This window comes from Dermacentor silvarum, chromosome 7 (genome assembly GCF_013339745.2).
Source record: "Dermacentor silvarum isolate Dsil-2018 chromosome 7, BIME_Dsil_1.4, whole genome shotgun sequence".
Lineage (NCBI taxonomy): Eukaryota > Metazoa > Arthropoda > Arachnida > Ixodida > Ixodidae > Dermacentor > Dermacentor silvarum.
The window spans coordinates 25,361,186-25,388,149 of NC_051160.1; the positions used below are offsets into that span (position 1 = coordinate 25,361,186).

At 46.0% G+C, this 26,964-nt stretch overlaps 1 protein-coding gene across 8 annotated transcripts in view; it reads left to right on the forward strand.

Annotated features, from left to right (window-relative positions):
• LOC119457760 (uncharacterized PE-PGRS family protein PE_PGRS54-like) overlaps positions 1-26,964 on the forward strand; it is a 194,495-nt gene that overhangs the window by 128,945 nt on the left and 38,586 nt on the right. For 2 of the 8 annotated variants that reach the window (XM_049670395.1, XM_049670386.1), the window contains exons 33-36: positions 19,659-19,721; positions 20,392-20,442; positions 23,225-23,278; positions 23,935-24,012. The exons of 1 other annotated variant lie outside the window; for it this stretch is intronic. In XM_049670395.1, coding sequence (XP_049526352.1) covers positions 19,659-19,721; positions 20,392-20,442; positions 23,225-23,278; positions 23,935-24,012 — 246 coding nt within the window. The remainder of the gene's footprint in view (positions 1-19,658; positions 19,722-20,391; positions 20,443-23,224; positions 23,279-23,934; positions 24,013-26,964) is intronic. 5 more of the 8 variants (XM_049670388.1, XM_049670387.1, XM_049670390.1 and 2 more) reach the window with 5 other exon arrangements.

Here is a 26,964-nt window from a genome sequence, read left to right on the forward strand (position 1 = left end):
CAGGGAATCTATGTGAAAGTAGCTGTCAATAGTATCAAGATGAGCAAAGCAAAATGATTCAAAACGTTTGTTCTACGCGGAACAAATGAAAAACCTCTAAACGCCACTTCAGTTTCTATTCAAATGACAGCGCGTGACGACATACTGTCCCTGAGTAAATCAGTATTTCATGCATGATGCTCAATACTGTTCACGCTAATAGTATTTTTTCAGCACATTGCACCTCTTAGACATCGCAGCCTTCTTTTTTATTTTTCCTGGCAACCGCGTGCACGCGTACATTCGGTGCGGAGCCACCTATGATGCCATATTTTGTGTCTCGATACAATCTTAAGGTATGAACCGGATAATCAAATTTTGTGCCTATCCAAGCACTACCCTTTACCACCCGATGAACCTGACCATGTTTTTCTCGGTGAACCATTTATTTTCTTTACTTAAAAACAAAGCAACTATGAAGACAGTGACTCTTCTACAGCTAATGAGTTTATCAACACCTCCATGGTGTATCAAACTTTTGCTCCTTCTCTTTCTCCTTCTTTGTCTTTTTTTGCCTCTGTCCCTTTCCCCAAAAAGAGAGTAAAACCCCTGAACGCGGCTGGTTACTTTCTTCCATTTCGTCGCTTCTTTCTCTATTATTTCCTGCTCCGGTGTTCTATTTCTTTTTTATTGCGATAGCAATTATATGGACACTCAAAAGCAGATTTCTGCCGTCGGCGTCGCCGTCGCCGTCGGCGTCGCCGTCGCCGTCGCCGTCGCCGTCGCCGTCGCCGTCGCCGTGAGGTTCCGTATGACGTCATTTGGAGATGAAATCGTCGCCGCGCGCCGAACGCTGTATGTGCGAGTGAAAGGGCGCGAGGGGCGCGTCTTTCACGGGGAGTGAACGCACGGCGGAGAACAAACGCGCGTTCTGCGCCGTGCTCGCTTAAGGGCTGCAGAAGTAGGCGTCTCTTTTCTCCTTTACAATCACCATATATGTAGAGCAAACGCGCCTTCTTCGGACGCGCGAGAGGCCGTGGGGGAGGGGGAGGGAAGGGAGGCGACGTTTAGCTGCGGCACCAAGTGCCTATTTATATCAGAGGCTCCAGCAACAGTCACCAACGCCGCACGCATTTTGAGCTAACGCGGGCAAAACGCCGATGGCGTCGACAACAGTTCTGCGTGTTGTTGCTACCAAAGCCGCTCACCTTACTTCGTATGACATTGCTGTGTTGCTATCGCATTCATTGCTTCGCCCTTAGGGCGAAACTGTGACATTTTCCTCCTTTACAATCACCATATATATGTAGAGCAAACGCGCCTTCTTCGGACGCGCGAAAGGCCGGGGGGGGGGGGGGGGGGAGGCGACGTTTAGCTGTGGCACCAAGTGCCTATTTATATAAGTGGCTCCGGCAACAGTCACCAACGCCGCACGCATTTTGTGCGAACGCGGGCAAAACGCCGACGGCGTCGACAACAGTTCTGCGTGTTGCCGGTGCTGCTGCATGTCCAAGTTTATACAGCTGATAAAGCTACTATCATTACTCCGTATAGCTCTCTACAAATTTGCTATCGCAATTGATGCTTCGCCTTTAAGGTGAAACTGCGACAACTTTTTTTTTCAGTTCTGTTATTTTGTTTTTCTTTCTACCCGGCTTCTAAAACCCTCTTCCCCATCCCCATTCTGGGCTGGAAACATGAAACTGTCATCTAGTTCACTTCCCTATCTTCCGTGTCGTTTTTTTTTTTCACTCTCTCTCAAGCGAATGATTTTCAGCGCAGCGCATTTACTTTTTTCTTTGATTTAGTTTCCACCGGCGGTAGCTCCGGAGGCATCTTAGGCCAGCGAATTGCATCTGGAAGTTCGGGTGAGTTCTGCTGTTGATACTGAAAGGCAGGCGTGCAAACCTAGATAGAAGTGGAACAACAAAGACCTCGCAAACGCCAAGCTTAATGGTTGCACGGTGGCACACAAAGGAGGAAGGTACCAAACGTACCTGTGCTCGTTCAAGTGAAGGCACCCGTCAAATATGCAAACGTGTAGGTTTTTGGGAAAGCTAACTGGTTATCCGAGATGTAACAGCGCGACTTCTTGAACAAGAACAAAAGCCAGAGAACATAGGAAAGGGCAAGCGCTGACTTTCAACTGAGAATCTTTCCTGCACATGAAAGATATACAAGTTGCAGTGCGTAAACTAACAAAGAAAGTGGGAAATGACGCACAGGATATAGTAACATTAAAAAAAAAAAAAAGACATGACTTGCTATCTCCCTTTCTGCGTGCGCGTGCTCACCCCAAAAGGACAGTTTGCTAACACATGTAATGCCTTCATTCGCCATCTGAGCGGCTTTAACGATTTCGCGTGCGCACCACTCATGATGTTGGCCGATGACCTTGGTTTCTTCGATTGCAATAAAGATTCTCAGCTGAAAGCCACCGCTTGACCTAGTGTGTGTTCGTCGGTCAGGCCGTTCTACCTTGGATCGTAAACAAACAACAAATAAAGTGAGAAGTGACCCACAGGATATGGTACTATTGAAATAAGGTGACTTGCTATCTCCCCTTCCACGTGCTCGTACTCACCCCAAAATGAAAGTTCTTTCTGCAATAAACTGATGGATAGTTTGCTAACACATGGGACGCCTTCATGCGCCATCTGAGCGGCTTTAACGATTTGGCGTAGGCACCGATCATGATGTTGGCCGATGACCTTGGTTTCTTCGATTGCAATAAAGATTCTCAGCTGAAAGTCACCGCTGTGTTTATTGGTATTTCTCCGCGTTCAAGAAGTCTCACCGCTCTACCTTAAATCATGCAGCACCGACTATAGCCCCCTCTTTGACATAACTGATCAGCCATGACAATCCCTCTTTATGTAAGATAAGCAAATATTCACTTGCAGAAGTGCTAACGCTTTTGCAGATATGCCAAGCCTCGACCGAAAGGCGCACTTCGGCGTTCTCTTCTCTATGCACACTTGTTCGCTTTATCATTATCAGCGCAAACTATTTTGGAATGCCGGCCTCATATGCCATCAAAGCGGAGGCCGGCGAAGGTTAAAAACGCCATTTTTCTTCAACATTAACGCCTGTTACTGTGGATTGTGTGCTAGACCGAATTCATTTGATGCTGCAGCGGCATAAGTGCCTGGCGTAGACCTCTCTAGTAAAGACACCATGCTTTACGAATCTAACATGTACAAAACCTTATTGCAAATCCACCAGCCAGCTTAATTCATTACTGAGGAACTTCTACAGGTAAATTGACTCATGTCTACCTGATTAGTCCGCCTCGCTTTTCAACCGATCTTTTCCACTTCGATTATACGTGAAATGCTCTTGTACTTCTTTTCTTCTGTATATTTCTTTTTCTCTTTTTTTTTTGTGCATCTTAGGTTCCGGTGGCGTGAGCTTGGGAGCCAGTACTGGCGGCCTTGCATTTGGTGGTTTAGGTAAGTTCAGCTCCCACCTACACCATAAATTCATGCTGCTGAAGCAAATATGTAGCAGATACTAAGCATTTGTTGCACGGGTAATAAATTAAATCACGGGCAATTGGAAAACTAGCGTTTTAAGTAGGCTCTTCGGCGATATAGCAACTTAAGAAGGGAATCTATGTGAAAGTAGCTATCCACAGTATCAAGTTGATCAAAGGAAAATGATTTAAACGTTTGTTCTACGCGGAATAAATGAAAAACTACCAAAAGCCACTTCGATTCCTATGCAGATACCAGCGCGTGACGTCATACTGTCTCTGAGTAAACCAATATTTCACGCATGACGCTAAATATTGTTCTCGCTATTTGTTATATTTTCGGCACTTTGGACCCTTCGCAACATTTTGTTTTTTCTGGCAACCACGTACACGCGTACATGGGCTGTGGAGCCACCTATGATGCCGTATTTTTTGTCTCGAGCCATTCCCCAGGTATGAACGGGATAGACAAATGTTGTGCCTATCCCTCACTACCCTCGGTGAACCATTTATCCGCTTTACTTCAAAGCAACGCAACTATGAAGAAGTTGACTCTATTTAACTACACCTGCATGGTGTATCGAACGTTTGTTCCTTCTCTCCCCGTCTTTGGCTTTTTTGCTGCTGCCCCTTTCTCCCAAAAGAGAGTAAAACACATGAGCGCGGCTGGGTACTTCCTTGCATTTCGTCGCTTCTTTCTCTATTTTTTCCTGCTCTGGTGTTCTTTTTCTTTTTCAGTTCTGTTATTTTGTTATCTAGAGGCTGACTGGCGATCCTCAATTCTTGTTCCCTTTCCAGGCTATTGAATGTTATTTTTGTCTTCTGCTTATTAATCTTCAACCCCACTCTTACACTTTCTCGGTTAAGGTCCTCAATCACTTACTGTAATTCGTCCCCAATGTTGCTCAATAGGACAATGGCATCTTCTGCCTACCGAAGGTTGCTGAGATATTCACCGTTGATTCTCACTCCTAAGCCTTCCCAGTCTAAGAGCTTGAATACTTCTTCTAAGCATGCAGTGAATAACATTGGAGAGATTGCGTCTCCTTGCCTGACCCCTTTCTTGATAGGTAACTTTCTACTTTTCTTGGGGAGAACCAAGGTCGTTGTACAATCCTTGTAGATACTTCCCAATATATTCACGTATGCATCCTGTACTCCTTGGTTACGTAGTGCCTCTATGACTGCTAGTATCTCTACTGAACCAAGTGCTTTTTCATGATCTATGAAAGCCATATAGAGAGGTTGATTACACTCCGCGGATTTATCTATTACCTGGTTGATGACATGGATATGATCAATCGTAGAATATCCCTTCCTGAAGCCAGCCTGCTCACTTGGTTGGTTGAAGTTAAGTGTTGCCCTGATTCGATTTGAAATTACCTTGGTGAATATTTTATGCAATACTGAGAGCAAGCTAATGGGTCTATAATCCTTAAATTATTTAACGTCTCCCTTCTTATGGATAAGTTTAATGTTGACATTCTTCCAGCTTTCTGGTACACTTGAAGTCGTGAGGCATTGCGTATAAAGGGCCGCAAGCATTTCTCGTATGATATCTCCTCCATCCTTGATTAAATCGACTGTTATTCCATCCTCTCCAGCAGCTTTTTCCCTGATCATGTCTTTCAAGGCCCTTCTAACTTCATCGGTAGTTATAGAAGGGGCCTCTATATCCTGTTCATCAGCACTTCGAACGAAAGTAGCTTGGCTGCTCTGGGAACTGTACAGGTCAGTGTATACTTCTTCCGCGGCTTTTACTATGTCATCGAAATTGCTGATGATATTACCCTGCTTAACTTTCAGTGCATACATTTTGCCTTGTCCTATGCATAGTTTTCTTATCACTGATTTCACGCTGCATCCACATTTTACTGCTTCCTGAATCTTTTCCACGTTATAATTTCTGATATTCCTTACTTTCTTCTTGTTGATCAGTTTCGACAGTTCAGCGAACTCTAATGACCTCTCGAGTTTGACACTTTCATGTTTTGCCGTTTCTTTATTAAGTCATTTGTTCCTTGAGAGAGCTTACCTACTGGTTCCCTTGGTGCCTTACCTCCCACTTCAATTGATGCTTCTGAGATCAACCTAGTTACGGTTTTATTCGTTACCTCTATGAGGTCTTTATCTTCCTGTTCTAAAGCTGCATATTTGTTTGTGAGCACCAGTCTGAATTGGTCTGCTTTTACCCTTACTGCGTCGAGGTAGGCCTGTTTCTTAAGGAATAACTTTATTCTTTCTCTCTTCAAATTGAGAGAAATCGTAGACCTCACTAACCTGGGGTCATTGCACTTTAACCTAACACTTCTACATCCTGCACTAAGCTGGGATCGGCAGAGAGTATGAAATCTATTTCGTTCCTTGTTTTTCTATTAGGGCTTTTCCAGGTCCACTTCCTGTTGCTGCGCTTCCTGAAGAAAGTACTCATTATTCGGAGCCTATTCCTTTCCGCGAATTCTATCAATATCTCTCCTCTGTAGTGTTCCTATAATCGATGCCGTGGTTGCCAGCCAATTGCTTGCTCGCCAGCCTGCTTTTTCCCCACTTTTGCGTTGAAGTCGCCCATGACTACAGTATACTGAGTTTGCACCTTTCTCATTGCTAATTCAATATCTTCATAAAATTGTTCTATTTCTTCATCCTCGTGACTAGTAGGCTTGTACAACCTTCATTCTATAGCTCCTATTCAGCTTTATTACGACGACTGCTACCCTGTCATTATTGCTGTAGAATTCATCAAAGTACTTATGTACTTATGGGCTAGAAATGCTACTCCGAATTCTCTCCTATCTGGAAGACCTCTGTAGCAGAGGATGTGGCCGTTAGTCAGCACTGTATAAGCCTCACCAGTTCTTCTCCGTTCACTAAGGCCAATAATATCCCAGGCAATACCTGATAATTCTTCAAATAGCCCTGCTAAGCTAGCCTCACTCGATAGGTGCGCGTGTTGAACGTTGCCAGGTTCAGTTTCCATTGGCGGCCTGTCCAGGACCCAGAGATTATTAGCACCCTCTGCCGCGTAGCAGGTCTTACCACCGCCTTGGTCAGGTGCCCCACAGCCGCTGGGGTCTGAGGGCCATGGGTAAATTGTAGGAGTCAATTGGAAGGTTAGCGGCCGAATACTGCACTAGGGAGGCCAATTCCTGTTCTGGTGAGGGAGTGACTTTGTTGAAGCTTAGTGGGCCTTCCTAATTTGGTTGCACCTTGACTAGTATAGCCCCAGTAGCTTTCGGCGATTTTTTTTTTTTTTTGCCGGTGTGCGGCGCCACTCCATGCCGGAAAATGCAGTTGACTGGAGGCGGATTCGGACTTACAACTTCAGCTTACAATAAAAAAAAAAACGAGCAGAATATTACACGTCTAGGTATACGACACCATAATACTTCTACTTAAATGCAGGATGACCCTAAATAATTGGTCATTGACAAATCATGCAGCACAAACGCCATGTTCGTACTATACATCCATTATTAACACTGAGCCTCGTTGAGCCATCCATTAGTGCCACTGAGAGCCTCGTTGACTTCACGGATGTACTATCAGACTCGCTCTCACTTTGTGGTCAAAACTCTTGCGTGCGACTAACGCAACAAAAAATTAATCGAACAGAATACTACTGTTACGCGAACGAAGGATTAAATACAGGAGACTATTTACAAGTATATTTACAAATGATAGCTGCAGCGCTGGCCAGATCAGCCGATAGCTCGAGAGCCCAGAGCAGTTCGTCTTCTTCGTCTAGGCGCCCGCGCGCCTCGTTCAAACAACCAAATACCCCACGCGTGTAGCATAATCCCCCGGCGGCAGAAGCGACGTCCCGGAGTATCTAAATGTCATCACTGGGAGGGTGATACTGCTTCAGTCGTGTAACGTGCACGATATCACTGGACTGGGAAGCAGATGGGGCGTCAGGGGCGATCTCGTAGGTGACGGGAGTCACGGCACGAATCACTCGGTAGGGGCCTGTGTAACGAGACAGCAGTTTTTCTGACAGGCCGAACTGACGCAACGGAGACCATAGAAGCACCAAAGAACCAGGCGGGAAGTGCAGGTCGCGGTGTCGCTGGTCGTACAAACGCCGTTGACTCTCTTGGGAGTACAGAAGGTGGCCACGGGCAATTTCCCATGCGTGGGCAGCGCGGCCGACGGCGTCAAGTGCATATTCACTGGTGGGTGCTGCGTGAACAGGGAGGCTTGTGTCGAGGGGCAGTACTGGTTCTCGGCCGAACAGAAGGAAAAATGGCGAATAACCGGCTGTGTCGTGGCGCGAGGAATTATACGCAAAGGTGACAAACAGTAGAGCGAGGTCCCAGTCAGTGTGGTCGGAAGACACAAACTTCGCGAGCATGTCTGTGAGAGTGGGATTAAGACGCTCCGTGAGGCCATTCGTTTGCGGATGGTATGACGTGGATAGCTTGTGCCTCGTGGCACAGGACTGCAGGATGTCCGCGATAACTTTTGACAGCAATGTCCGGCCACGGTCTGTGAGAAGTTGTCGCGGAGCTCCATGTAATAAAATCACGTCGCGTAGAAGAAAATCGGCAACATCTGTGGCGCAGCTTGTAGGGAGTGCTCGGGTGATGGCGTAGCGCGTGGCGTAATCTGTGGCCACAGCGATCCACCTGTTCCCACAGGTAGAAAGAGGAAAAGGACCAAGTAAATCTAAACCAACCCGAAAGAATGGTTCCGCGGGAATGTCAATTGGTTGAAGGTACCCAGCATCTCCACCAAAATGTTACGCGAACGAAGGATTAAGTACAGGAGACTATTTACAAGTATATTTACAAATGATAGCTGCAGCGCTGGCCAGATCAGCCGATAGCTCGAGAGCCCAGAGCAGTTCGTCTTCTTCGTCTAGGCGCCCGCGCTCCTCGTTCAAACAACCAAATACCACACGCGTGTAGCACTACACGTCTATGCATACAAGGTAGTGCTTAGCCTAGCCCAAATACGTGGCCAATACTTTGCGATAGCCAATCGATAGCCAGTCAATAGCTAATCGATAATGTATCAATTATCAATAAATTCCGGGAAATGCTGGGGATGACTTGGTAGTGCTTAGCCTAGCACAAAAGCCAGGACTAGCTAGGTGCCTGTTCAACTCCGCTGCCTCTTTTGCATTGCGCCTCCAGTGCAAGCAACGCTAATTTTGTAGCGAGAGCTACACTGGCCGTATTCTCGCCGCTTCGCTGTGGCTGGTGGCCGCACCGCGAGCTGAGCCGTTTTCTAGCAACCGCCGCAGCTGGCAGTGCCGCTCGCCACGCCATCTGGCATGACGTCAGAGAAGGAGCCGGTGAAACCACGTTGAAACAACAGAGTAGGAGCCGGCGTTGCATCGTATATATATATATATATATATATAGAAGGGGCGGTTCGGTGGGATTCGTCGGCAGATATGGAAAGTGAGTCGCAGAGACTGAAAGAAGCCAGGCTTCGGAGTCGGAATGAAACCAAAGAGGAGGCAGCGAGCCGAGGAGACCGGGGAAGAAGGATCCGCACGCCTCGAGAAGCGTCGTAAGGAGGAAGCGGCCAGGCGAGTGGATTCAGATGAGGATAGCACCCGAAACGTGTTCAAGTCACTGGACGACAACCCATTATCCTCCCGCCTCACCGACCATCGGGCCGTCTTTGTGGCAATTGAGAAAGAAGATGAAGATTTTCAAAATAAATGCGTTACACTTTAAAAATGTCTAGTCTTTATTGTAGCCCTAACCCAACGAGAGGTAACAACCAAACCTAAACACTCAGACGTACCAAGCTAGACGATGAAGATGTAACCGTAGAGAGAACCAAGCGAAACAATAAGATTAACCGTACCTCTCGCCACGCACACCCAGGCATAACTGAGTGAAGCCACAGCCATTTTTTTATTCGTGCTATAGTGTCGGGGTACCCAACAAATATTTGCCCGGTTGGCAGTGCATAAACCACCAGTTTACTTCGAACTGAAATGGTAAAAGTAACGCCGCGCGATCGGCAGCCGCCGTGTCCAGGAGCGAAGCTTCCGGAGGAACGTCTTGCAGCGCCCCCTTTCGGCGGCAACATGCAAGACATCAGCCCGCGCCCTCCTCTGAGCCCGCCACAAAGCCTTCTAGTACACTGTGCTCCTGCTCCTCTTTCCACCTCGCGACCTCTTCGCTCTCGCCTTATTTCATGGCCCCCTACACTCCGCATTCGCTCTTTCATCTTTCGCTGTGCTCGTTCGCTCGGTTACGCCGCCGAGGCACGCCGACCCTGAACGCAGGAACGGGCGCCCATGAGCTGCGTGCGCTCTAAAAACACAACGTTCCAGCCCGTAAAATAGGCCACTGGGCAAAACGATTACCGTAATGGGCGAACCATGAACCACACCGTGTTGTCGCAGTAAGCCCTACGCAACTAACATTGAATGTCTGTACATGCATGGGACGAAATAACGTTTCTTCCCTATTTTCCAGGTTCTGCTGGTGCTCACGCCAATGGTTCGGGTGGACGTTTGACAACTGGCTTGAGTAGCACAGGTGAGTGCAGCAAGTTAAAGCAAACACTATTTTACTATTTTACATTCAGCATTGCTTAACTAAAGCATCTATTGTGTATCGCTGAGCGGAACCCAAATGGTATCGCACCACCGCACGCGCCATTCAACTGCGTTTCACACAGCATGACGCTGCTGCGCGAACTTCATCAGTACGTTTGTAGTTCTCGTACCTGTTCCTTTGACCTGTCCTTCTGGAGAAACATCGACCTAATTGTGTCGTATCACTAACGGTCACATGTCTCGGTAATGGTCCACATGGAAACAAGCATTCGCTTGTTTTGTCTTTAACCTGTCTACATGACCCATAGCTGCCGCTCAGGTGCACTCCACGCCTTATGTCTAAGCAATAATCGCGTCTCAAATGTTCTGGGTCAGGCACAGTGGCTCGGCGGCTATGTTATCCTGCTGCTGAGCACGACATCACGTGTTCGATTGCTTAGCGCGGCCGTCCCCTCAAGATGGCGTCGGAATACCCATCATTGAGTGTGCATAGGAATAGACCATGCACTGGGGGCGCGTTGACGCAACCGCTGGAGTTCAATATTATTCAAAAGTTCTTTCCGTATGTATGACATTTCTCGTAGCTTCAGTGCTCTCTTCGGGCATTCAACTACACCAATCATTCAAATAACAGTGTGTCATTAATGCTATGAATAATGTGGCTCGTTTGGAATCGGTATTCAGGGGTTTGTAAAAGCCCTTTAGCTCCTATTACCTTCTGAGTAAAGGGGCCCTGAACCACTTTTTATCGAAGTGGAGAGTGGCACTTGAAGTGAAAATACGCTATATCAGACACACTTAGCCGCAAAAATTACTTCAATGCATTCAGCACAAGTGGCGTAATTGGCAATCAGACACGGCGTCCATTGTGCTCCTGCTCCTTCAATGCGATGCAATGCGAAGGCTATACAGCGGAGTGGGGCGTGGCCAAAACCCTCCCCCTGCGAAATGTCACCGTGGCACGCAGTTCAAATTTCATTCTACATGTTATCGTATATAGACACCCCGACTTCCGATGCTGGCGCCTACGACGCTCTAAACGCAATCCAAACGCGGTTGTCCTCAGCGAGTCCCAGTGCGCATAGCCAGTGGACTAATGGCGGCACCCCGCGGCGGCCGCGGTATCTACACTACGTAGCCGACCGCAGCGACGAATAGCAGCTGCGTATTGCAATGCGCTTTATTGCGCAATAAAACATTCATAAAAGGGTGAGGATCATGGCTTCTGTTGAAAAGAGAGCGTTTGAGAGAAGGTGACTGAGCTCCGCTTGCGAGTTCTACGCACCTCGTACGACAGCAAACCTTGGCTGAGATGTTCACAGCATCGTATGCTACCCGCGGACTATGTTTTTCCACCAAGCCCGAGGGGTGATTTGGGGCCCCTTTAAGAGGCAGGTTTTCTCACTGCAGAATGTGCAGCACTTCTACATATTTTCCCGCATTCTTCAGGTACTGGCGGTGGCTCTTATGGCAGTGGTCCCTTAGGCAGTGGATTTGTATATGGTCGTTCAATTGAATGAACATTTCACCTCCTTTAGAGCACAAGCGCTGTTTTCGCGGTAATGGGTCATAGTGCTTGCGCCAACCAAAGCCCTGCAATTAACTGCAGCGTGCTGACCTCCTGCAATTTGCAGTAACACCCTGCAAGCTCCCTGCTAAATCAAAGCCAGCACCCTGCAGGCGTATGGTCGTTTGACGTCGATAATTTCGTCCATGTTAGATCACACGGGCTCTTATCCGCTTGGTTAAAATACGTAACCTCACAAATGACGCAATTTCGGAGCTAATAAAAAGGTGCCTTTCAACTTCTCTGTCTTTTTCTCTTTTAGGTTCTTCTACCGGCAGCTACGGAGGAAGCAGCAGCAGCGGAGCAGGGTTGAGTCTTTCGGGTAGGTGAAGATTCGAACTCTTCATAAAAAACAGAACACCTGGCATTAGATCAGAGATATGGTGAAATGCGGCCGCTTATAGTGGTTGACCTATAGTGAAAGTGTTTCTTAATCCCAGGATGTCATAACTTATTTAGCAACAAAAAAAGCAAAACCTTGTGAAATCAACTTTGCCGGATCCATGATAAAACTACCATCGCTATAATTTTTTAACGCCATCCCCACATTCTGCAAACCTACAGACACATTTTAAAGCTGAATCGCCAGCACGTTTCATTTTCCAAATTAGACCAATTTTTTTTCTATTTCATGTTCTATCAGCGTTTCTGCGCAAGTGGCGAAAGAGTGTCGGGTTTGTTGGGTAGCTGGGGTATGCGCATCTGGTGCCAATTTATGTATGATTAAGCATGGCGCCATGCTTATAGCTACAAAATGAGAAAACACTCCTGTACCAAAACTTCTGAATCGGTTTAAATTTAGTACTTTAAAAGGAAATGAAGTGAAATTGTTTACAACCAGAACTAAAACTGCAACACTTTTTTTTCGCTATCCGTATTGCATCTGTATGCACAGTGTTTGCGTAAATACCCATCCTCTATCACTACTTTGCCACCCTTCCAAATTCATAAAGCATGGATGAAACTCGACCAAACGCTCTGGATGTTTCCTCCACTGCTCACTGATTCTATTGTAATATATTCTTTGCAATACCTTAGTATCCTCGAAATCTGTCTAGCATACAAAGCCTCTGAAGAAGTTGATATATTTCGTGACCTGCGCATGGCAATGATGATGATGCTGATATATTGGCATGGCCTTTGAATCGGGGTAGGGCAAAGTAGTCTCGTAACCTGCTTGAGTTAATCAGGTATGCTATACGTTCATTTCATTCTAGCATTTTTCTGTATATCTTCTTAATCATTTATCTGTCCCTGAAAACTTCTTTATCTAATTTGTACCACTATCTAAGCCTGTAACGAATCTGGCCTGTTAAATGGACACTTCAAGCTGATGTCTGCCGTCGCCGTCGCCGCCGTCAGGTTTCGTATTAAGTCCAAGGGCGATAAAATCGCCACGCGCCGTATGTGCGAGTGAAAGCGCGCGGGGGACGCGCGCTTTCACGGAGAGCGGACGCACGGCGGACAGCTAACACCGCTTCTTCTGTCGCGCGAAAGGGGGTAAGGGAGGGAGGGAGGGAGGGCGGGCGCCGCTGTGTTGCGGCACCAAATGCGTATCTTACAACCGCGTGCAAGGGGAACTGGGGAGTCAATCTCCCACGCGAAAGGAGAAAAGCGGGAAGGCAGCGCGGGAGGGAGGGGGGGGGGCAGCTTCTACTCTGCCAACTGCGAACTTGTAATTTGCGTCGGTACGGGCTGTCGCGCGCACCGTATCTTGAAAGCGATCTGCACACGGCTCTGACCTTTGTATGCACTGTGCTTTCGCCGCTCAGTTTCCGTTGAAGCGATAGACTGCACGAACTTTCGCTCGCCACGCCACCGTTTTGACAGTGGTTGTCTGTGGTCATCAAGTGTGATCTATCCATGTTTGCTTGTGCACGCTGACACCACGCTTGTTAATTCAGTTAGTAAGCGAACGTGTCCAAGTTTACGCAGCTGATAAAGCTACTATTTCTACTCCCTATGGCTCTCTACTAATTTGCTATCGCAATTCATGCTTCGCCTTTCGGGCGAAACTGCGACATTTTTTACACCAATACTCTAAACCTATCTGGCTTATCTCGACAGCTGACCAGTTGATGCTTCCATTCACTATAAATCCAAGAGCTTCTGGAAATTGTGCGTTAACTACAGATTTCACTGGGTGAACCCCTTCGCATTTCATTAGGATGTGCTGAGTGGTCTCCGGATTTTTGCTGCAGCATACACATGCCTCGTCTTGTTGCGAGTATTTGCTCCGGTATGTTTTTGTCCTTTGGCAACCAGATCAACCCTCAAATAGCAAGGCACCCACCTTTGTGTTATCGTACAGATATTCCCTTCTAATTTTCGTCTCTTTTTCTGTTTCCATTCTTTACATCCAATTCGCTGTCTATGTTTATGCCACTTGATCTTTGATGACTCCTGGTGGTCTATTTACACTTTCAATTACCCTATACATGTTAGCCAACTTTCTCGGCCTCTTAACCCAGAATCTTTTCGGGTTGACCTCCCGGCCTTTCCCACCACCTTTCTCTCTCTCTCTATTGACCTCTTTTTCTACTCTGCGTCAACACTTTTCAGGTACAGATAATTGTCCGCTTTAGCCGCCCATTTATTTTCATCCATGTTCCTGAGACTTTCTTCAAAACAAGTTTCACTCCGCTTTACGTAATCAGCGGCAACCGGCGGTTTAGCATTTAGGCGCCCTGTGACCATAAATATTTTCAGTATTTTGTACTCTTTTCTTAATACAATTAACTTTATCGGCAATATCGGCAGGCACTAACCTGCAGATATTCCTCACCGCCATACATGCCGTGAACCAAAACTTGTTTTCCAGGTTCTGGCGGCAGCGGCCTTTCGGGCATCTCCGGATCACTGCAACGCCAGACAGGTGGTTTAAGTGAGTGCAACTGCTACCCTTTCATAGTAGCAAGTTCGGTAATTCATAAATTTCTTAGTTTCACAGTTCGGTAATTTTAAAAGCACACACGAAAATTTGCAAGATATGCCATTTACTGGCTAGAGGGCGCCATTGTGAAAAATCAAAGGGGTACTAAGCATAAATGCTTAGGTGCGCCAAAATCAAACACTAAATATCGTGCAATACAGAGCATATTCATTGATTTAGCGGAGGAAACTTCTTTTTTCTAGGGAGTAAATAATGGATAAATTGAACTTTCCGTAATTTTGCGGAGGTACCAAAGCCCCGCTATAGGTCAGGATGACATCGCCAACTTCAAAATATTTTCATGCATTGTTGCCAGTTTGGCGCAGGCAAGCATCTGGAAACTTGCTGGGTTCAGTCGCTGGCTCATTTAGAATGCAAAATATTCCTTATCTAATGACGAACTGTTGACCAAATACCAGAGCACGCTGACAAGATTAATAATTCAACGGAATCCTTGAAATTGTTTTATTAGTTCCATTGTTGAAATTTTGTACTGCCCTCCTAAACAGTTTCTGCGCGGTCCCCAAGATCCCCAACCAGAAATTCAATGCATCTGCCATAAAAATTCTGAAGTGTTTATTTGATTTTTCAGTAGCACAACTACGCTTCAAAGTGTCTTTGTCTGAACAGGCGGTTTCCTGTCGGGCACTTGAGTACACACTCATTCGATGGGGGCAAAGTGCGAAAACACCCGTGCACTTAGATTTAGGTGAATGTTAAAGAACCCCAGGTGGTCCAAATTTCCGGAGTCTCCCACTACGGCGTGCCTCATAATCAGATCGTGGTTTTGGCACGTAATACCCCATATTTTTTTTGAGTAAACACTGTACAGGAGTGCCATACATCGCAATGCTACATCTCGGGATATGTGGCGCATCTAAACCAAGAATGTTTATGCTAAAAAAAATGATATACTGGATTTTTATCGGCCGAAAACACGATATGATTGGTGGGTTCCTGATCATTTTCACCACCTTGGGTTCCTTAACGTGAACGTAAAAAAACAGGCCTGCGCGGCGCACGCAGCACAGTCAAAGCGTAAGCTGCTTGAGCGGCGCAAGAGTAGCTCTAATTTTGGCTTCACGCACAACAGGGTCTTTGTTGCGATCGGCTTAATTTTCACGAGAACGATCTGAACTGTCCGCCCAGCGTCGACGGTGAGCTGCGGCTTGTAATGCTTCCTGCACCGCAATCTTCTGTGCCTGATGATGCCTGGTTGTAGCCGCGCACGTAGCTCTACGATTCGCTTCTTCAGCAGCGGTTCGTACCTTGCGAGGAGATGTCATAAGGTGTACCGAAGAGGTACAAGAATACGTGGCGCACGTCCAACATCGGGATAGTGTTTGCGCGCCTCGTCTGAATAGCATCTCGTCGTCTGAACCTGCGCGTGCGGCGGTTGCAGGCACTTTAACTAGATGGCGCCACCATACCAACGGAGAGTTGGGTCGTCTACGCCTGCATGCCGCGCGCTTAAAGGGAATATTTCTGCTGCGTGATAGCAAGCGCTTGAGTGGCTCAGTGGTAAAGTATCCGACTCCCACGCAGCGGGCCTGCGTTCGGCACTTTTTTCCCATTTCCGGCGATAGCGGTTACGGTCAGACGCCAGCGTTGGCATCATCGCGACCCGAAACGGCTTGTGGAGTGAGCCCATAACAGCTTCCACTATAATAAGGTACTCCGTTACCTGTACTCCGCCTCACAAACTTTTGCAGCGAAGCTGTTTATGGTTATGCTCCATGTGCGCGACCAAGAAATCCGGTCTCGCGGGCCGATTCCGGAATTAGAGCAGAAAGGGTCCAAGCGCCATCGCCTACGAAACTTGTAACGCGCCCTCGAACTTCCCTTGTAACACCTGGGCCGAAAGAGGTCCAAAGCACAAGAATAAGAACATGGTCATGTCTACGTTCGCACCACCCACCTATGTCGCACCGCCCACCCACGTTCACACCACCCATGTCAGCCACGTCTAAGTTTCCACCGCCCTCTCTTTGTCGGCGTTCCAAGCACTTGCGTATCTAGTTTCCTTTGCTTGCGCTCTCCCGTGGTGGCGGTGCTGCTGAAACGTCACGCGTATCTCGTTTCCTCCGGCTCCTCGGCGCGGCAGTCCTGTCGTTCATGCGAATGTATATAAAAACAGACAGACAAGTTGCCATTCTCCATTTGAATTTCACTTCTCTTGAGTCGTTGTAATGAGGAGGCCACGTATAATCTGGACTCCCGACGAGCAACGCACGTATACGTGCTAAACAGCGCCGCTGGACATCTAGCTCCACATTTTGCAGTGAAGCCAATAGAAAAGTTTGTTACGGGCAATAAGTAACAACAGACAGCAGTGCATTTTAGAAAGGAAGGAGAGCTCGCCTTCCTCTTCCGTCATAGCTCCCATTGAGTCGGCGTGGGGTAGGTGGCAATAAGAGACGCGTATTAGAGAAGCACTTCGTTTGGTTCTTGTTTCTGGTTGGCTGATGCCACCAAAAGCTTTCGCTGACCGGCAATATGGTGGTGGCATCGAGTGGATATACTCCTGCAAGCATGTTTGCTCTTGCTGCTGAATGTTCATAAATCATCCAGTGACAAATGCCCGTGTGTGTGTGTGTGTGTGTGTGTGTGTGTGTGTGTGTGTGTGTGTGTGTGTGTGTGTGTGTGTGTGTGTGTGTGTGTGTGTGTGTGTGTGTGTGTGTGTGTGTGTGTGGTGTGTGTGTGTGTGTGTGTGTGTGTGTGTGTGTGTGTGTGTGTGTGTGTGTGTGTGGTGTGTGTGTGTGTGTGTGTGTGTGTGTGTGTGTGTGTGTGTGGTGTGTGGTGTGTGTGTGTGTGTGTGTGTGTGTGTGTGTGTGTGTGTGTGTGGTGTGTGTGTGTGTGTGTGTGTGTGGTGTGTGTGTGTGTGTGTGTGTGTGTGTGTGTGTGTGTGTGTGTGTGTGTGTGTGTGTGTGTGTGTGGTGTGTGTGTGTGTGTGTGTGTGTGTGTGTGTGTGTGTGTGTGTGTGTGTGTGTGTGTGTGTGTGTGTGTGTGTTGTGTGTGTGTGTGTGTGTGTGTGGTGTGTGTGTGTGTGTGGGTGTGTGTGTGTGTGTGTGTGTGTGTGTGTGTGTGTTGTGTGTGTGTGTGTGTGTGTGTGTGTGTGTGTGTGTGTGTGGTGTGTGTGTGTGTGTGTGTGTGTGTGTGTGTGTGTGTGTGTGTGTGTGTGTGTGTGTGGTGTGTGTGTGTGTGTGTGTGTGTGTGTGGTGTGTGTGTGTGTGTGTGTGTGTGTGTGTGTGTGTGTGTGTGTGTGTGTGTGTGTGTGTGTGTGTGTGTGTGTGTGTGTGTGTGTGTGTGTGTGTGTGTGTGTGTGTGTGTGTGTGTGTGTGTGTGTGTGTGTGGTGTGTGTGTGTGTGTGTGTGTGTGTGTGTGTGTTCACTCTTCTTTTTCTTGTGTCAGGTGGCACCGGTGGTAGCCAAGGTGGAAGCGGGGGCACTTCTGACGGGAGGCTCTAGTGAGTACTGATCCATCATGCAACCTATGGGGTTACCGGGCACTTCGTAATGGGAGACTCCGGAATAATTTTGACAAAGTAGGTTTCCTTCACGTACACCTAAATCTCAGCACAGGAGCGTTATTGTATTTCGTTCTGATTGAAATACGGCTGCCGTGGCCGGAAGCAAACTTCTATGCAACAGTTTTTCTTCCTTCAATATAAAATGAAACTTCTGCAAGTCAGTTGCATTATTTCAGCTAACGTAGTGCGCACTATTGTTAAATAAAATATTTTGTTAGTGGAACAAGGAGTGGAACTTGTGTCATGTCCTTCTCTCTTTTTTAGGCAGCGGCGGAGCAGGAGGTTCTGCTGGCGTTGCCTTGGGAGGAAGAGGTGGCTTAGCAGGTGGTGTATAGGGTGACTGTGATAACAGCACCTCTTATTTCTTTACGAAATGTTACGTTGCTCGTGTTACAGTGTTTTAAGTGCGATGCACTTTAAGGGCTCGGGCTGTTGGTGTGTAAGGTGATCTCGTGTCGTCGTGGTCACGTGCAAGAACACGGTCAAAACAACTGCAGAATTGATCCAAGCCGGCTCAAAATAAACTAACATGATTCAGAATAATGTAAAAGATATGACTAATCAAGCATTAAGCGCATTAATTAGCAGAAACTCACCAAAACTGCTAAAATCTTGTTTTGTGATCTCATGTCGTGGTCACGCGCGAAAACAGGGACAAAATAAGTGCAGAATTGATGATAAACTGGTTCAAAATTAAATAACATGATCCAGAATAGTGTAAAAGTTAGGAATAATTAAACATTAAGCGCATTAATTAGTAGAAACTCAATAAAATCGTGAAAACATTTGTAATGTTATGTCGGCGTGTAATGTGATCTCATGTCGTCATGCTCACGGGCAAAAAACAGGGTCAAAACAAGTGCAGAATTGATCAAAATGGTTCAAAATAAACTAATATGATTCAGAATAAAGTAAAAGATAGGAATAATTAAGCATTAAGCGAATTAATTAGCAGAAAGTAGGTAAAATTGTTAAAATCTTGTAATGTGATCTCAAGTCGTCGTTCGTGGTCACGCGCAGCAAAGCTTTGGCTCCATTTTCGTGGCTGTTTCCCACCAGTTGTGCCTTAGCACAGTTGTCAAAACGGATGATGGATTGCTAAACACAAGATAAACACAGAATAAACACAGGACAACACAAGATAAACACAAGGGAAACACCGGGCGAATCACTGCTTTGCACTTCCGCAGTTTTCACGTTGAGTGGAACTGCATTACCGCCGAGTTTCAAAAAGGCCACTGTCGCGGAACCGGCTAACCAATTTTTGTTGGTTACGGCGCTTGTCGATATGTGTCGCGGTGTAGTCAATACAATTAGAATTGTTTAGCTTATCCATCAGATTCATGGCATTAGGCGAATTGCTTCTGGTGTCTCATCCCTATACACGTCGCTTCACTCGTCTCCTTAGAAGCGACAAAGATCGATGAATACCTCGTGTTCATGATTGCTTAAGAACCAATTCCTTTTATTTTTGTGTCCTAATAAAGCATAGGCTATGACTAATTAGATTTTTATGCAGGAAAATGAACCTCTATCTGGCTACCGTATTTGTACAAAATGGCATATTTAAATCATGGTTAAACGCCTTAAATTAAGATTGTTTCCTAGCGCTGAACGCACTCAACTCACACGTTTCTCCTTTCTACTTTACAGCCTCTGGAAGCGGTAGCAGCAGCGTAAGAGGCGGAACGGGCTTTGGTGCTTCCGGCAGTTCGGGTAAGGAACTTAAGATGCCTTTTATCTCATTATGAAATCTAAGGCTGCTGTTATATGAACGATGAGATTATGTTTCACTATTTCAGCGCTTACACTAACAATGCAACTGAGAACCGGAACTCTCAAATTCGGCGAACGGCTGCCTTTAGAAATAGTAACAACTAAACAATTTGATTCATTCATTCAGCCTCATCACTTTATGCATGCCTCTGAGCGTGACACTAGATATAGCCAGCACACATATTCCTCATACATTTGTAAATTGCTGACTCCATTCCACGTATCCTAATGTCGTACGCTCTTGTCACTCACGTATCAGTTCCCTTCTCTACTCTCTATGTATAAGCACGCACTCAATGGTTCTTGTCGATTTTTTCCGTACACCTTCAAGAGGCTTTCTGTGCGGTCCAGCAGCGCTTAAAGGCTGAGGAAGAGTGAACTGAGGCTCTATTACCACTTACAACAAAAGCTTCCCATCAATATTGTTCCTGGCATGCTTTCGTAACAAAGATTATTTTCGTGCGTTGCGTAAGGCGCCTCTGTTCTAAAACACCCAGTGAACTAAGTTGTTAGTATGCATGTGCATTAAACTTATGGACTGTTCTTGTGAAGGGATCATGGAAATAAGTCCTTAAGTTCTTTCGTTCTTTATTTTTCTTTTCTATATTAGGTCCGTCTGGTGGCAGTATTGGATTAGCAGGTGCAGGAGGGAGTGGTTCAAGTAAGGATACCTTTTATACGTTTTTATTGCGATATCAATTATGCGGATACAACTGAGGCGAGCTCGCGTCTTCAATCTGTCTACGTGGCCCATCGCTGTCACTTAAGCGCAGTCTACGCCTTACATCAAAGCAATAACCACCTCTTAAATCTTCTGGGCCCGTCACAGCGGCTCGTAGGCTACATTATTCTGCTGCTGAGCAAGACGTCACGTGTTCGATTCCCTACCGCTGCAGCCCCGATTAAGATGGCGGCGGAATGCCAGGCATTGAGTGTGCATCTGAATATCGTATATATAATAAGCACAGGGTGCGCGTTGAAGCAACTGGAGGTGTTCATAATTAGTCATAGCACTTTCTGAATGTATGGGCTTTGTCGTACCCCGAGTGCACGCTCAGGGTGTTCAACTACACCAATAATTCAAATGACAGTATACCATGAACCATGATTAATCAAGTGCCTCGTTGGAAATCGGTATTCAGGGGTTTGTAAAAGCCCTTAAAACTCTTTTTATCTGCTCAGAGGCTTACTTAATAAGAGGGAGATTTTCTCAGTGCAGGATATAGAGGACTGTTATATATACACGCTTTCTATAGTATGTTCTGGCGGTGGTTCTTATGGTGGTGGCGCCTTAGGCAGCGGATCAGCATCTGATGGTTCGAGTGAGTGAAGATTCCACCTGCTTTAGAGCACAAGTGCCGTTTCACGGCAAAAAGCCATAGTGTTTGCACCAATCAAAGCCAGTACCCTGCGGTTAACTGCGGGGCGCAGCCTTCCTGCAATTTGCAATGGCTCCCTGATGGCTTCATCGCAAAAATCGAAGCCATCATCCTGCAGGCGTAGGGCCGTTTGAAGACGATATCTACGCACTTCTGAGATGACACAGGCTCTTCTCCGCTTGGTCAGACCCAGTCATTTTACAAGTGACCAAATTTCGTAGCTCAAAAAAAAAAAAAGCCACTACAACTTTTCGTTTCTCTCGATTTTAGCTTCTTCCAGCGATAGCTATAGAGGTGGTAGCAGCAGCAGATCAGGGTTTGGTATTTCGGGTAAGTAAACATTCGAACTCCTCATAAAAGACAGCAAAAGACGGCATAAGTGAAAGGATGCGGTGAAATGCAGCAGCTTAGAGAAGTTGAGGTAGCGGTTCATTTTTCCAGGATCTCATAATTCAACGAGCAATAAGAAAAACAAAGCCTTGTGAAATCAAATTCGTCACATCCATGATACAAAAGCCCCTCCTACAACATTTATGAATTGCCATCTCCACATTGCATAAACCTGTCCGACCCATTTATAGCTGACCTAGCCACCAAGTTTCATTTTCAAAACGCCAATTACTTAAAATTCACTTCTCACGGCCTTCTGTACGTTCAACTTACATAGTTTGGCGTAGTATGCTGCATGGAAGTCTTCCGCTCATGATAATTTTTTTACAGCGAATATGTTAAAGGCTAGGTTCCAGGAGTACGTGTCCGTGTGTAGAAAAGCAGAAAATCCACGTGACCTACCGGGAGAGGAGAGGAAAAGATGAACTGAACCCTATAGAACGTTGTAAGTGGGTGCAGATGAAAGGGAGAACGGGAAGAGGCGTTGACGTAAGTTGAGCCGTCCAATACTTGCGTTGGAGGGGGAGAGCGTGAGGCAGCGCCAACCAATGCCGGTGTACGAAAAAAAAAGTAGGTCAACGGCAGAGTGGGATGTGAGAGCAGTTTGCGGTTTCGTTGGATGTTTGTACGGAGCTTTGGTCAAGGTCTCTTGCTTGGGAACGTCGTAGACAAGCGTCAAGGAACGCGCTAGGAACGCCGTCGCCCGTGGACACCGAGCCAATTCTTTCAAAGCCGGGAACTATATAGCCATCGTCCAGGTGATGAAAAATAACCCCCAGTGCTATTCGGAGCCCGCAGCGAAGCCTCTTTCTCGAGTACTTAGCGAAGTGGTCCGTTAAGCCTTTTGTAGCCAAATTCAACATAGCCAATACCCACTATAGCTAAACCCACGCATAGCAAATCCTACCGGAGTGCAAGCTTCCCTGGACTTCACTCTTCATAGGGTGGAAGGGCTCTTACTTTTTTTTAATATTTTGTCTTCTGCCCGTGGTAGCTCCGGCGCTGGTGGCAGAAGACTGCCGGATTTATCGGTTATCTTCGGTATGCGCATCTGGTGCCACTTTATGTATGATCAAGCATGACGTCATGTTTACTGCTAAAAACTACGCAAGCGCTTCTGTGCTTGACCTTCTGAATAGCTTGACATTTATTACTTTAAATGTAAATCAAGGTAAATTGATTAAAATAAGAAAGGGGGGGGGGGGGGGGCACAACACTACATTTGGTTATCTTCATTGCATCTATACGCATAGTGTTTGTGTAAATAGCCATCCTCCATCACTACTTTACCGCCCTTCCTAACTTTAAAAGCACTGACCTTTCTCCAAGAAAACCTCTCGCCGTTTCTTTGATTGCTCCCGCAATTTATTGTCATGCACCATGTACGACACCTTATTATGCTCGAAACCTTTCCGTCATGCAAAGCTTCTGAAAAAGTTTATTTATTTCGTGACCGACCTGCGCACGGCAATGATGATAGTACAATGGCATCCCGGGGGGCGGTCCCGTCGTCGACGCGTATGTATATGAAATACTCTTCCAAGCATGTTGGCTCTTTTGTTTCTGCTTAATGCTCATACATCATCCAGTGAGAGATGCCAGAATGTGTGCGCTTGTCAGTGTGTGTGTCAGTGTACCTGCATGAGTGCTCATTGCTCTTATTTTTTGTATCAGGTGGCACTGGTGGTAGCGTTGGCGGACAGCAGGCAGTTCAGACGGGAGGCTCGAGTGAGTACTGCTCCATCATGCTACCTTAGAAGAACAGGAACCCTGCATGTGATAAGCGAAACATTGCTTTGAAACGCGAATAAGAAGTTGTATGTTAGAAATACCTAAGATAATATTCCTTGAAAATCAGTACACACCAAGCAAATTATTGGCTCAATAATCCTTAATTCGTCGAAACACAGAATGTCGTTGCCACTGAATTGGTATATGCTGTTTCTAAAAATAAACAGGGTTACATGTGTGTATAGATATCTCAAAATTATTTAAAATACATTTGGGGCGGTATATGTGTCAAACCCATAATATGATTATGGGGCACGTCATAATGAGAGACTCCTGTATAATTCTGACAAAGATTCCTTAAAGTGCAGCGACATTTAAGTACATGAGCGCCATTGTATTTCGGCCTCATTCAAATGCAGCCTCCGCGCCCCGAAGCGAACTCGCGACCTCGGGTTTAGAGGGCTCAGCCATATAGCCATCGAGCTACGATAGCGGGTCAGCACCAACGGTTTCTTTGACGTCAATATAAAAAAAAACGGTGTCCAAGTCAGTTGTATTCTTTCAGCTAACGTAGTGCGCACAATTTATAAATAACATATTTTCTTTGTGGAATAAGGAGTGAAACTGTTGTACTTTCCTTCTTTCTTCTTTAGGCATTGGCTTTGGCGTGAGCAGTGGGGCAGGAGGTTCCAGTGGCGGTTCCTTGGGTGGAAGAGGTGGCTCAGCAGGTTGTGTGTAGGGTGGCTGTGATAACGGCACCTCTTATTTCTTCACGAAATCTGACGTTCCTGGTGCAACAATGCTTTAGTATTTCAAATAACTCTTGCACTACTCATGCCAACAAAAACTGCCGCTCTGAAAGGAGTAAGGCACCGCTATCATAAGAAGCCGTAAACAAAACACGCTTAGCCTAATCACTTCCAACCTCCTCACTCGGCGTATGTAGCTCAATCAGAACCAACAACACGATATTGAAGAGCCACCACTCTAGCGGTGAGGCGAGGATAAAGTGTATAGTCCAAGCACGAGGAGAAGAACACGCTCGTCGCCTCACTGAGTGGTGGCCATCCTATCGATTCCTCTTTCGTCACCAACATGCATCCTTCATGATCAGGCTCGCTCCCGTAATAAAACTGCATGGCAACTGAACAGCGCTCAGCCGCCACAATATTTAGCCAGCGTATACCTCTTACCTTATTCAGAATGCCATGATCTCACTCCTTGTATCAGGTCGTGCCGCAGTTTTGTCTCACGCACGCACCGACGTGTTCCACTTTATATTACGTCATCTGCAAGCCCTGGATATCTGTCTCGGATAATTGTGCCACCATTGACCGGTTCTTCCAGAGCATTCCGACTGGGCGTCGAGGTCGTGTAAGAGAAAGCTAACACTGCATTTCCTGAATGCATGATCTGCCTTCAGTAGCGATAGCAAGCCTGCTACACAGATATAATTGGCGTACATTTGTCTGGTTATAAAGCTTAGTTGCCGCCTTACATGATATTTCTAATGCTGCAAGACTCGTCGTGAACGTCCATTGGAAGATATTCCAATAATTCTTGCATCTTTCAGCCATTTTACGCCTGTGCTCTGTCTGGCCTAATATCAGTCTCCTTTAAAGAATGCGTGAGGCGGCGGGATACAAACGGCGATCGCCCAACAGGACACCCGGATGCTTCACTCATAAGCTACAGACGCATGCATGGAGCGAGCGACAAACAACATCATTGCGCCTTTTCTTTCGAACCAGTAGCGCCTTAAGACGATCAATGCGTGTTTCATGTTGTACAGCAATAATTTTGTTGTTAGTTTTCTAACACGTTAGTTTCCTCCATCCTTCACTCTAGGCGAATCTAGTGCACTTACAGGAAATGTAACAACGTGCAGCCCTAAGGATCAGCCCATGTAGCAATGCGACAGCTTGTATAATGTTTCTTCGTCGGAGTGCAGTAATAAAACAGACTTAATGCCGTTGTGGCTAACTTGCTCTCATTGTCCTCATCATCGTCATTCTTTTGCTGTCGTCTTGCCATTGACGTCACACACACATGCCACGCGCACAATTGCTCGCCTTCCAAGAAAACGTTGTGTCATCTAGTAACGCCTTACGGAACCCCAACCATGGTTACATAGCAGGGTACCCACATAGTGATTACCGCATTTGTTCTTTGCATGTTTTAGACTCCCATGATGGCATTTATGGCGGCCGCCTGGGAATATGAGGTGGTGGGTCGTGGGGTGTTTCTTGAAAGCGCTAACTATTATTTCTTTACGGAAACATTTATTACTGCAAAAATATAATAGAACATGCTTCAAAATTTGAGAGCTTGGTGTACTAGTGAAAAAGAAACCTGGCACTGTAAAATTAACTAAGGAAAACATCATTTAATAAGTGTAAACTCAAACACATTTGATCACTCAGTATTTTTACTGCAGAAGGGTGGACAGCTCGATTAGATTGTGGATATTTTCACGTCTGTGGTGGCCTTTATTAGGAGCAGCCGAGTCCGCGCTTTCGCACCGGTCGATGCTCAAATATCATGAGTGAAGCGTGTTCATTTCTTAGTTATTAAGGCGGCGGTCCCACTCCGGCGGCACGAGCCCCCCGTTTTCAGTACTTTTGGAGCAACCGTGGCGGCTCTTCTACTTAAGATATGAAGTTCTCGTACAAACCACAAAAGCTTAATTCTTTGTAGATTCCAACTATATATAATATAAGAAATTGATTGGTGTGATTTAGAAATAAATGTTTCAAGAACAAGCATGAGATACGTGGTTTTTGCGAACTGTGTCTCAGTTGTGACCATATTTAGAAGAAACTACCGCACTTACTGCATTGCGGCTTGCTCTGTAGGTTTAGGACATATTTATCTAGTTCCTAGACGTAGCAAATTAATTTTTAATTTTTACTTTTTGGATAATTTGCTTTTGAATATTGCCAAATATTGCAATCTTCTGTTGTAATCAGCCCGACAACTACATGCTCAAGGAAGCTGAATTTTAGGTAAAATAGAGATCAAAGTATTTCCATTTAGGAGGCAAAATTTCATTTGTGTAACTTTATTAGTTTTCCTAATAATGCGGCCGAAAGTAAGCAATATTTAGAATGCTGGTTTTATTTTTGCCCAGTTTTGCGGGAAGGTAATAAAGCTGCGAGGCTGCGCTTTAAAACTAATAAAGTTACATGAATGAAATTTTGTGTCCTAAATGGAAATTCCTTGAACTCTACTTTACCCAAAATTTAGCTTCCTTGAGCATGTAGTTGCCGGGCTGTTTACAACAGAATATTGCAATATTTGGCAATTTTCAAAAGCAAATTATTCAAAAAGTAAAAATTAAAAATTAATTTGCTACGTCTAGGAACTAGATAAATATGTCCTAAACCTACAGAGCAAGCCGCAATGCAGTAAGTGCGGTAGTTTCTTCTAAATATGGTCACAACTGAGACACAGTTCGCAAAAACCATGTATCTCATGCTTGTTCTTGAACATTTATTTCTAAATCACACCAATCAATTTCTTTATATTATATATAGTTGGAATCTACAAGAACTAAGCTTTTTATGGTTTACACGACAACTTCATATCTTAAGTAGAAGAGCCGCCACGGTTGCTCCAAAAGTACTGAAAACGGGGGGCTCGTGCCGCCGGAGTGGGACCGCCGCCTTAACAGGGCCTATGTT